Genomic DNA, 13,220 nt, shown 5'->3' with positions numbered 1-13,220 from the left:
TCAGTGATTAAAAAAATTTGCTGGTGCCCCCACAATGCCGTGACCCACGGAACGCCAGTGTGGACATATCAATGACAATTCCTTGCATATCTAAAAATATGACTGCAAAAAAATGCCAAAATATTTCAGTCATCCCCCACCCATCAACACGGATTTACGCCAGTGGAATGAAGACTAATTTATTACCAGATTGGCTAACGGAAAGTTATAAACAGTTTTGGTTTACTATCTGCACTCCATTTTGAATTCAATTTTATTTCCTTTTTCATGATTCACCCCCCCAAAAAAAAAACACACCCCAGTACTCGTATAAAACATACACAACACAATAAGGGACCAACACAAAGTAGCAAGAAGCCTTAACTAACGTTAATGTCCCTAAAATTTAGAGCATATACGAAATATACAACCAAAAAGCACATGAAATTGGTGAAAATAACAAACACTGAAGGAATAAATCTCAAACATCTTATAAATGAATTTATTTATTCTTAGAAAGAAAAATGAGATAATTGAATCGGAAAATCGATGAAAGCTCCCTCTATAGAGAAAAAACTTACATTTTCGCTGTATTCATATGTAATAGTTCCACCGAAGGACATTTTCATGCAAACACTTCCATTATCATAAACAGTCCATGTAGCTAAAGTACAAGCAGTTGGTTCTGAAATCAATAATAATGACCGCCATTAAAACATGAACAATACATGGTATAATAATAATAATGTTACTCATGTATTTGAAATGATATTGATGTCGTTTCAACATTGGAATATGACTGGTTTATGGTCACGTGGGCTATGCCACCATGTCTATAGTTCCATTTGAGCCTGCTGCAGAAAAATTGCATGAAGCAATCGCCATCATCATCACGACCACCACCACCACCATCATCATCGTCGTCGTCATTATCATCAACATCATCATTATCATCATCAACATAAACACTGGTGTGTTGGCTCAGTGGGTAGAGCGTCCGTCTCACAACCGGGAGGTCGAGGTTCAAACCCCGGCCACTTCAGACCAAAATACGTTAAAAGACGGGAATTGCTGCTGCCCTGTTTGGCGTTCAACGATTAAAAAAGGGATCTGGCGCTCCACAGAGGCTGCCGGGCCCACGATCAATTGGGCAAGAAAAAATCGGAGTATTTCATTTCATGTCTATTTCGAACAATAAATTATGGATTAAAAAAAACATATCATCATCATCTTCATCTTCATCATCACCATCATCATCATCATTATCGTCATTGCCATAACCATCATTATCATCATCATCATTACCATAATCAGCATCATTATCATCATCACCACCGCCATCATCATTACCACACACTCTCACAAAGCTTTGAACACAATTCAACATTACATTTTTAATTACCCTCTGGCTATGGCAGAACAGATGTCGTCACTATTGCTTTGATATTAGGACTGATAATTTCTTTTGTTATACTGCCACCAGGCTGATAATGAGTTTCTATGAGAGATCATCAATTTATGCTCTTAGGGCGTTCTCACGATGAATGGGGGGACTGGGGGCTACATTACTTCTTGGAGATCCACTGACAGATGCGATCTAGATCCATTTGGAGCTTCTTCAATTCAGTGACAAATCTTTTATGTCATTCCCATTCAAAACATAATATAAAGTAATATAAAGCAATACAAATCAAGTACAATTTTACAGAAGGGCATTCTTACTTCGTAAAACAGACAAAAAACCCCCAGTATTATATAGAGCATAAATGGAAATGAGGGGGGTCCACTAAAAAGCAAAGCTTGTAAAGTGTGGATCCCCCTTGGAAATGAAGAAATTATAGTCGACTTATTATATGCGTACATGCATGTATTACAGGAAAGAAAAGAGAACACAGTTAAAACACAGTAAAAATTATACAACGCTGTTTACTATATGAACCATACATCAATTGTTTAAACAGTTTAAACAAGTGTTTAAATCTTAAGCAACAAAGTTTTATTTTCAATATCTAATTTTTTAATGAATTAAACATGTTTGTTTAAACGGTTAAACAAATACTGTAAAGTTCATATAGTAAACAACGTTGTATCAAATCTTAAACAGCGTTTTTACTGTGAACACATACACTTCAAACAGTAGAGCAGCGGTGCAATTTATAATTTGCGAATGACCTAAACATTGAGCACGAATGACCCCCTTACAGTCCCATGCGGAACTCCCAATGCAAGTAACGGATGCCATTTGTTGTTGCCCCAGGGTTGTTGCTGAGTTAAATAACCCGCTAAAAATGTTTATTGAAATATTAAGCAAGGATGTTTAAGCCCATTACTTTAACTACTATTGTTTAACTTTAAACAAGTCGATTTTAAAAAGTTTTAATAATTGGTTAAAAGGTTAAACAATTGTTTAAGGGTTAAACAATCGTGCAAAAAAATATACAATAGTAATTTTGTAAAAGTGATGAGCTTTTTCAGTATTGCCTAAAAGTTTAATCAGCGGTATTTTTTTCGAACACATATTGGTGTAGTTCTGATATGAGTTGATTAGTCTGCAGGCACAGACCCTGATTGAAAATTTGATCAACAAGTGTGTCTCAGCGCAAAGACTAGCACATACAAAACTTGCTGTTTCAATGGCCTTTAGTAGGCTGCAATTCAAGCCCTTAAATCGAGTGAAGAGTTTACACAGCAGACTACGCGTCGATGGCTTTTTAAAGTCCAAAATTATATTTTTCAGTCGTTAATTCTTTATATCAATTCATTAACAATTTAATTTGTCAATAAAATTATTAACTTTCTCTTTAGTTTCTAATAAAAACTTGATTGCATTTGTAATCGCATCTAACAAGAATAAACGGTAGAAAATGACATTGTGTCTCATGTTCGGAGTCGGGTTCAATTGGAACATTTTATGCAACCGTCATTGACCGATTCTGACCAAGGTCTTGAATGAGCGTATGGCCAACATTTAGGTTAGAAGGGAAGTTTCAAACAAAATTGTATCATTACGCTCCGCAACGGCCAAGACGGTTACCTACCGGTAACCTTTATCAACTGTCATGATCCGACACAGAACCGTTGCTCGGTCAGTGACGGTTGAGTACTAGTCTGCCGGCGACACAGACCCTGATTGAAACTTTGTTCAAGAAGCGCGTCTGCATACAAGACTAGCACAAATACAACTTGCTGAACGAGAAGGGGCCTTCATCTGTATATACTGTATAAGTCATTCAGGGACCTTAAACTGCACATTTCAACCACTCTCACTAAGTGCTTGCATAGTAGACTACATTTGAGTGTAATAGCACCGTCTATACCAGAAAGAGAGAGAGAAAGGGAAAGGGGGCGGTTGGGGTTGCCCATACGACTCAGACGTGGTTGAAAGCGAAATAAACGCACTTTGTTTCATGACATACCTGGAGTGGTGGTAGAAGTCGGCTGTAGCGTTGTTGTTGAGTTAAGGCCAGCGGTGGTCTCGAGCTCCGTGACGTTAGCCGTAGTCATACCAGTTGAACCGGTAACCGAAGTTACCGTATTCGCATCACTTGAAAAACCGGGAGTTGAACCGACTGTCGAAGTAGTCTGAGCTGAACCGAATGCAACCCATGACAGCAGCAGAAGAAAAATAGTCGTGGCTTTCATCTTCGCTTGCCTATATAGGTAATAAAAAGGCGAACCATTGACCATGTTGACAATTTCAAACTAGGGGTGGTTTAGGCGGTTAGGAAATAAACAAGATGTGTGTTTAAAACAGAAAACAATATCGTCATAATTGCCTGTAAGAAAAGGTAATTTCGTTCTAAACTTTCTACAATTTCGTTAGATTTTTTCCGCATCATAACAGACGGCACAGTGTGGAGTAAATGAACTGATGATATCAAAACATAACTTTTCGTTTTGTATTTCATTATACATGCATAAATTTTCAGCATTTCATTTTTGGCCTAAACTATTGTCAATGATCATTTAGCTCACATGGAGTATTCACACAGTTATTGTAATTCACTGGAAATCGGGAATGTGATTCATTCCTTCCATTACAACATAGTCTGGTGGCCATTTCATAAAGCTGTTCGTAAGTTAAGAGCGACTTTAAGAACGACTGGTGATTCTCTCTTGTGGTAAATGGTATATTCATTGGAGATGGGTACGCGCGAAAGAAAGGTTCACCAGTCGATCTTAAAGTCGCTCTTAACTTACGAACAGCTTTATGAAACACCCACCAGGTGGGTGTTTCATAAAGCTGTTCGTAAGATACGAATGACTTTACGCACAACTGGTGATCCTTTCTTGTGCTATGTGATATCCCTGTGTAATTGAGTTATGACCTAAGAACATGTTCCAGTCGTGCGTAAAGTCGTTCGTAACTTTACGAACAGCTTTATGAAACACCCACCAGGTCTTACTTAGAATTGTAATTAGATCATTATATAACTCAAAGGACTTTGAATTCAAATATGTGAGCTTTAAATTCAAACTTTTAAGGGTGAAAGGTATATATACATGTAACGATCATAGGCGGCGAAAGCGGGGGGGGGGGGGGAGTCCCCCCTAAATTTGAGGTGGGGGGGGGACGGTCCACCCTGAATTTTTTGTTGATAACCTTTTTTTCCCTGCGTCCCCACAAAATTCACGTGGACCCACCTGAAATGTTTGTGTTCCCCCTATCTTTGCACCAACAACCTAAGATTTAGGTTGATAACCTTTTTTTTTTTGCTTGTCAAAAAATGTTGTTGATCCACTCCTAAAATTTAGGTTGATAACCTTTTTTTTTTGGCTTGTCAATTTTTTTTACCTGTGTCCAGCCCAAAATTTCAGGTGGCTCCCCTAAATTTTTGGGCTTCCGCCGCCAATGATATAGACCCAATGTTCTGCTGTCACTAACGACTAGGTCTAATCATTATTTCAGCACTTCAACGCTTCCGTACCTCTAACTTTTTTTTTAAATATTGTTTGTCAGAAATGTTTTGTCCCGTCTGAAGAGGTTTTCCAGGCACACTGCTCAGTTGGCCTATGTGGTGAGAGCACCTCGCCTGAGTCGATTAGACCGGCTTCAGCTTTATGAATATTAATTATGCTACGGTGTGCGTGATTGGGGCTTGTCTGAGCCTATAGTAAGGATTCCTTTTATACGTTTCATCATTTTTTCATAGCTTATTCATAAGCTGTGCAGCTGAAGAAACCATATTTCTTCCGAAACCTTTCGCTGAGAGATGAGCCGGATCTATACGATGTATACGAGCTTGTTATCAAACCTGTGCCAACATGGACGAGAAGTGTATTTGTCGATTGGCTTTGGCGTCGCTATGAGCAGGGCTCGCAGGCCTAATTCATTTCCCATAGACTCGTGTGTTAAAGTGGCACTTAAAAAGAATTCATAAAAAATAAAGAGGAAATTCGAGGGTTGAATGTTTACTACCAGTGGATAGAGGATAAATGTCTGACATTCCATATCTGACCACAAAAGGGATCGGCTCATTGTAAAAACAAATCCGCATTTATGTACGTAGACTACACCTGACGGGATCAATAGCGTACCTAGGATTTTCCACAGGGGGGGGGACAAAATCGTTCGCAAAAAAAATTGACCCCCCAAAAAAGGTCTTCAACCACAAATAAAGGATTTTGTGCATAAAATAGGTCTTCAACTTCTCGTCGGGGGGGGGGGGGGGCAGGGATAGGTCCGTTGCATGGGTTGTGACTCATCGGGGGCAGTCTGTCCCCCCTGCCCCCCCGTAGGTACGCTAGTGGACGGGATCAAATTCATCACTTTAGAGGGTATAATGTCCCTAATTCTTCCGCCAGTAAAAAATATAGTTCCATAGTGGTGATATATCTTTCCAATTTGGAAAAAGGAAGTTCAGTAGGTACCCTCCCTAGAATCAGTGTTAGATTGTCAGTCATATTCATTAATTTTTGCCAATCAGCAATATCAAATTTAAAAAGGGTTGGCTCGAATGAATATCTTTAATTTGCCTGCCAGTTGTGATTAGGCCCGTGCAACCAGTACGAACCTTCGCTTCCAACATGCATCATATATGATGACGCCAAAGAACATAACGATCTATTGACAAAAGCCCTTAATGACAAAGCAGTCTTTGTCGAAATCGGTGAATCCGAACAGCCGTTTCGTCTGTGAGATTGGACAAACGACATTTATTTGCTGTTCAGATCACCAACAAGATCAATACCTCCCTCCTGTTCATGTCACTTGACTAGCATTTTCAATTCATTTACTAAGTTCTAGAAATTCGTCCCCGCGTTGTAATTGCGAAAACTCTTTTTTTAACAAAAGGAAAAAAAACGCGACCAGGAAAGAGGAGGGGAGGGGGTGGGTCTTAAGGGGGGGGGGGCATTGGCGGCGGAAGCCCCAAAATTTAGGGGTGTCCACCTGAAATTTTGGGATGGACACATGTAAAAAATTGGACAAGCGCCCCAAAAATTTTTTACAAGCAAAAAAAAGAAAAGAAAAGGTCATCAACCTAAATTTTAGGGGGGACAACACAAGTTTCAGGGGGGGGGGGGTCCACGTGAACTTAGGGGGGACGCAGGAAAAAAAGTTGACAAGCCAAAAAAAAAAAAGGTTCTTAAAAAAAATTAGGGGGGACACGCCCCCCCCCGTTTCCGCCGCGTATGGGGGGGGGGCTCTCTATAACTGAAAAAAGATGACCGTTCGGTGATTTTATTTTTTGCTTTCCATTTATTTAGGACGGAAAAGTGCTTCTGAAAATGGCGAAGACCTTTCATCGCTCTTTTTTTCATTCATCCGAAAATTTGGGATTGAAAAATATACTTAAGGAAAATTGCGGTGAATATTCACCGCTTTTTTTTTTTGGGGGGGGGTCAGAAACCATTTGTCCCTCCCGGCCAAATAGGTTTTCCAGGTATGCCACTGCCCCCATTATAGGTGATAGTTACCTCCTGCTCCCCTTCCATCTATTTTCATTTTTGTTTTTAAAAACTGTTTTGTATATTCAGCATAATTTACATAAAACGACTGATACAGAGAATCAATTGATTTCTCTTTTTAAGAGCGTGTTTTTCTTTAAACAAAATCGTTCCCATCTAGAGATTTAAAAAAAAATATACAGGAGCAAACGAGACAATCATGATAACAGTGAGGACAAAGTTATTATAAGCCTACCATTATCATGATTATAGAGGCATTTCTTCGATGTAACTTGTATGATATACTCGAAAGGGCGTGCTTGTCTTATAATTGGCTTCACGAAAAGAAAGTCTTATTAGCAAAGGTCAACCTTGTGATTACGCAAATAAGTATTCATAAGCTTTAGAGCGATTTTCTCGATGGAATATTGTGCTCATTTAACCACTCTCTGCCGCTTTAGAAAATTTACCATTATCTGCCAAGGTAAAGCGCCATTAACAACACTGTGACGCTTGGAAGATCTTTTTTTAATTCTAATATTGAGTTTGTGTTTGTCTCATCTGCACCACCCGTAGAAAAAAAAGATTATTTCAATTGTTAAGTAGACAATGGTAAATCATTATGATTTTTCATTTCACGAAAAAGAAGAATATTTGCAATCAGGAACATTGATGCTGTAAAAAAGCTGAATAGCTGTTCTTTTCTAAGTCGACATCCGATGAAAAACACTTATTGAAACTCAAGCCCGTGAGGCATTCGGTTATAAGAGTTTATAAGTGGCTCAACATGACTAGAGATATAAGAAAAACGATAATCAAGATACATGTAATTAGTGATGCAGACGGACGAAATTACACTTTGTCTGGTGAACTATGCAATTACCACCTATAGATTGGATAACGCTTGTTGACTGTCAATGTATGATTCATGAAGCTGTTCGTAAGTTAAGAGCGACTTTAAGAACGACCTGTGGAAAATGCGGGGGAATTTGGTATATTTATTGACGATGGTTAAGCGAACAAGAAAGGATCACCAGTCGTTCTTAAAGTCGCTATTAACTTACGAACAGCTTTATGGAACACCCACCAGGTCAATAATCACTGACTTCAATGGGGCTAATTATCTATTCATATGGTCATATCTTGGGGGCCTTACGGACCGATTCCCACCAAATTTGGGTTGTGTGGGGTTTTTCATCATGCTTTACCAAATATATGATATCAAAAATGCTGAAATGCAAAAGAGTGAAAATTGATGACTCACACTTCGGTCATGTCGGTACTCTATTGAACTAACACCGAATTTAACACCGGATTGAAATTACTGGTGTGTTCATGTTTGTACGACGGTAAACATCACAATCTTTGCAGTGCAGCAAATTCATTGTTTCACCAAGGTGTTGTATAGCTTTCAAAAGGCCTATTTTTTGTAATATACGTTTAATTTGTTTATCGGATTGGTAAAAAATACATGTTAATTCCTAATTCGTGTTTCAAGAATTTATTTCAATTAATTGCATCTCAACCAATCACATATGTATAATTTTCTGTAGCTTATAACAAATGAGACTATAAAGGTGACAAGCTTATCTCAAAAACACTCATTATAGCGAGAGAAAAATCAAATATATTGATCTATTACGGAAATATAAATGACTTTAAAAAAGAAGAAAGAAAAATAATAGACGGAAGAATGAAACATGTCTATATCTTGGCAAATCCTCGCAGTCATAATTACACATCTCCTTATAAAACCTCATTAATCGCCACCGCAGCAACTCTTATTAAAGATGCACGTACATAAGTAAATTTTAATTGATCCTCAAACTGATACTTGTAGAGTTAATCACTGTTTTACATTGACGACTATTATTTTATTGCAGACACAGGTAGTCAGCCACTGCATATTTTGAAAGATCCGTCTTTTGTCCGATTTCGTCCTATTTCATCAAGTGCTCCATTAGAAATTCCACACACTAATCGATCAAACTGAGTTCAAAGTTCCTGTCCACAGTGTGTTGACAGTGCGTTTAAAGTGAGTTACTGTGTTTACAGTGAGTTACAAGTGTGTTCACTGTGAGTTCAAATTGAGTGAAAATGGTGTTCATATAAAGTTCAAGAGTATTCACAATATGTTCACAGTGTGATAACACACTGTGAACATGTTCACAGTGTGTTCTCAGTGTGCTCACAGTGAGTTCAAAGTGTGTCCTCACTGTGTTCACAGTGAGTTCAAAGTGTGTCCACACTGTGTTCACAGTGAGTTCAAAGTGTGTCCACACTGTGTTCACAGTGAGTTCAAAGTGTGTCCACACTGTGTTCACAGTGAGTTCAAAGTGTGTCCTCACTGTGTTCACAGTGAGTTCAAAGTGTGTCCTCACTGTGTTCACAGTGAGTTCAAAGTGTGTCCACACTGTGTTCACAGTGAGTTCAAAGTGTGTCCTCACTGTGTTCACAGTGAGTTCAAAGTGTGTCCTCACTGTGTTCACAGTGAGTTCAAAGTGTGTCCACACTGTGTTCACAGTGAGTTCAAAGTGTGTCTACAGTGTGTTCGAAATGTCAACTAAGACACTGGAAATTTCATGTGACACCTTGTTGTATCTAGCAGACTAAAGCTCCATGATAATAGCTTTTTTGTGTGTTTCAACAATCACACAAAATATACCTACCCATGTTAACGTCACAAACATTTGACAAAGATCCAGGCGATGAATTCAGACAGTAGCTCTCATTTATTCTTCAAATCCACATGTGATAATATTATTTGTATATAGGCATTGCGACCGCTTTATCACGCTTCATCTGTTTAGCATTATGACTATAATCTGTGATAATGTTGATACCTTTCCGTGTAATAATCATTAGTTAATGAAAGAAGGTAGACTTTGTCCTTATGATTTGGCTGTAGTAGTTAAGGGAAGCAATGTACGAACATTACCCGCAAAGTAAAGAGCATGCGTATTATCATGGTTTATTGTGCCTCACTGCTAAAAGAATAGTGATATTTAGGACAACAGTAATTACAACTCAAATGAAGATGCTAATGAAAATAATGATAAAACCTATGAAATACATGTAATATTCATACGATGACGATTGACATACATGTACAAACGCACTTCAGTTTTGCAATTTCTTAATTCAACAATTTCTCACAACTTGTGTTCGATATATGTCCATGTTTTTGTCTATATGTCATTATGTTTGTTTATGAATGTTGATTTTATTTATGGATGTGTATTTTCACGAGGCGTGTAATTGAGAGATTGAGGGGAATTTTAAAAAATGGACGATAAAGCAACATTAATGTCTTTAATTCTTTCAGTACAGTGTTCTGACAAACACCAACAGTCCATTTACTACAATTCGACACCGCACCATATCTACACTGAACGACACCATAACCTACTAAACATCTCTACATGAGAAGCCTATACTACATGTACACGCATGGGGAGGTACAGAGGGGGGGGGGGGGCAAAAGGGGTACGTGTCCCCTTTATGGGGACTTTTTTGACTGGTGAAATTGTAAAGAAACAAAATAGAATACATATATTATTTTCCCTACCTTTTCCATCCTTTTTTTGTCTTTCAATGGCAATGGTGCATTTAGTCAATTTTGAAGGAGCAAGATATGGCAGATCGGATAAAATGTATGAAGAAGTTGTAAGTAAGCGAAGAGAACAAGCAAAAAATTCCACTTTTTAATTAAAACATCCCATTGTGTGATAGACTTAGACATAATATTCAGAAAATCTTCAATCTTTCCTTTTTTCCCTTTCCACTTTTTATTACGGGGGAACATCCCGAGCCCCCACCCATCTGTACTACTAATCAAAGGCACCATAACCTGTGTAGCACACAATGAAAGGATTTGGGAAAAAACATACAAGCTTTCCCATACTAGGTTGGAAAATTTTTGTTTAAATTGCTTAAAAGAAGGAATATTCAAAGCTAAAAGAGAACATATTCAAAAGAAACAAGAACAAAACAATTCAAGGAAATAAACAGATTTGAAAATCTCCTCAGGGGATTGGCATCCCTTGAGGAGATTGTATACATGTATATGTGAAATAAAATATTGAAGAAGGCTATCACAGTGAGTAGCGTACAAATAGAATGGTAAAATTATTCGTTTAAAGACACTATAAAGGATGCAAGCTAGGTATGTAATAATTTATTTTCATAATAGGGAAAAAAGAACTTGTAGGCGCCACTATGATGGCCTATTCTGGACCCGCTGCAGCATCACTTCCCCACTGAATTATACGGTATGACCATGCTATAGAAATTCTTCACTGTTTAGTAACCAATATGACATTTGAAAATGCTATAACTTTCCTCTTCGCACAATCTACCGCAATTCACCGTAAAGGTTGTATTTACACCTTAAAGGGAAATCCAGCCTTGGTCATAAAATGATGTGTTGGAAAGGAGAAAAATAAATAAAACAGAATGGAGACAGTTTAAAAAAAAATGGAAAAGCAACAAGAAAGTGATGGCTGCTTTAAAAATTGAGATTCCTAAGACTATGTAGATTTTAAATTGGTAACTGGGTAAGTAAATTATGACAGGGGGCAAGGACAATTTTTCCATCGTCTATGGACTTAATTATCAGGGATTTGTGGTTTCTCCTAATTATCAATTTCATGGGGCAGTATTCTAAATATAACCAAGGTAGTATATTGTTTACGTCCTAATGGAAAGAAAATGTAGTTTTAAGTATCGTATAGCGTATAGTGATTACCAATGTTTACAACTTTAAAAAAATTCCTAACTTTCTTATTGTTTGTCCGATACTGTTCAAACTTTCACCTATCAATTTTTTGTGTGTTCTTTTTCTCTAAAAATAAGTTTTTTTATTTGGGTTGGATTCCCCTTTAAGAAAAAAAAGGAAGCTATGATGGACTAGGTCATTTATTTTCAGAAAAAAATAAGAACACGCAATTTAAATACCACAACCTATCGCATTTCACAAGCCGGGGGGGGGGGGGGTGAAACACCATTTTTTTTTACCAAAGACTTATTTTGATTAATTTCCTTTAGAATCAACCTCCTAAACTTTAATATAGTGTTAAAGCAAACAAACTGAAACAAGACAAAGCATACGAGAGAACACGTTGATTAATTTCAAAATACACCGGAAAGGCTCTAAACAAATAAATGTAAATATCATCGGTTGCATCAACATAAATAATACACACATAGTGGAAAGAAGCGGAGATGCATAACGAAAAATAGGCAATTCCGGAAATTTATGACAAAAACCAAATAATAAAGAGTTCCTGCAGATTAATAGATTAATTCTAAATACTTCGTATGTAGTTTACTAATAGTCTACTTACCTAATTGGAAAATAATTGATTTCAAATTAATAATATGTTCCTGTCATGGAGGTCTTTACAACAGGTTTTCGAATACAACGCGACGGTACAATGATATTACCCCGTGCTGTATATCTACATAACGAGATGGGTTTCTCATAATTCTATTTGCATTCTTTATCTTTACAAATAAAAACACGTGATGTATTATTCATAGGAGGCTGATTAGAGAACATTGAACGTTGACACTTTACTAATCCGTAAAAATAACTTGATGATTCCACAAACACAATGATATATATGAGGATGGTACGGGGTAAAATTGGCAGAGGTAATAATGGCAGAGGCAAAAATGGCAGAGGCAAACATGTCAGTGGTAAAATAGCAGAGGCAAAAAAGGCAGAGGTAAAAATGGCAGAGGTAAAAATGGTCAAGGAAAATATTACAGAAACAATAATAAGAGAGGTAATGAAATGGCAGCGGCAAAAATGGCAGAGGTAAAGATGGCAGAGGCAGACTTTTCAGAGGTAAAAATGACAGAGGCAAACATGTCAGAGGTAAGAATGGCAGAGAAAGGAAAAAATGGAAGAGGCAAACATGTCAAAGGTAAAATGGCAAAAGTAAAAATGGCTGAGGCAAAAATGACAGTGGCAAAACTGACAGAAGCAAACATGTCAGAGTTTAAAATGGCCAAGGTAAAGATGGCAAAGGTAGAAATAACAGTGGTGAAAAGGCAAAGGTAAATATGGCAAAGGTAAAATGGCAAAGGTAAAAATGGCAGAGGAAAACATGTCAGAGGTAAAATTGGCAGAGAAAGGTAAAATTGGAAGAGGCAAACATGTCAAAGGTAAAAATGGCCGTGGCAAAAATGACAGAAGCAAAACTGACAGAGGCAAACATGTCAGAGTTTAAAATGGCCAAGGTAAATATGGCAAAGGTTGAAATAACAGTGGTGAAAAGGCAAAGGCGAAAATGGCAGAAGTAAATATGGTAGAGGTAAAATAGCAGAGACAATCATGATGTCAGGAA

The 13,220-nt window shown here is 37.5% G+C and overlaps 1 protein-coding gene across 1 annotated transcript in view; it reads right to left on the bottom strand.

Annotated features, from left to right (window-relative positions):
• LOC121429937 (lysosome-associated membrane glycoprotein 2-like) overlaps positions 1-12,327 on the bottom strand; it is a 31,674-nt gene extending 19,347 nt beyond the window's left edge. The window contains exons 1-3 of the mRNA XM_041627197.1: positions 12,213-12,327; positions 3,396-3,631; positions 561-664 (exon numbers count right to left, since the gene is read on the bottom strand). Coding sequence (XP_041483131.1) covers positions 561-664; positions 3,396-3,621 — 330 coding nt within the window. The 5' untranslated portion in view covers positions 3,622-3,631; positions 12,213-12,327. The remainder of the gene's footprint in view (positions 1-560; positions 665-3,395; positions 3,632-12,212) is intronic.
• Between the last annotated feature and the right edge of the window lie 893 nt (positions 12,328-13,220).

Source organism: Lytechinus variegatus, chromosome 16, assembly GCF_018143015.1.
Source record: "Lytechinus variegatus isolate NC3 chromosome 16, Lvar_3.0, whole genome shotgun sequence".
In the NCBI taxonomy this organism is placed as follows: Eukaryota; Metazoa; Echinodermata; class Echinoidea; order Temnopleuroida; family Toxopneustidae; genus Lytechinus; species Lytechinus variegatus.
Note: the sequence above shows the minus strand (reverse complement) of the source record. Positions and strands in the feature narration are given on the sequence as shown.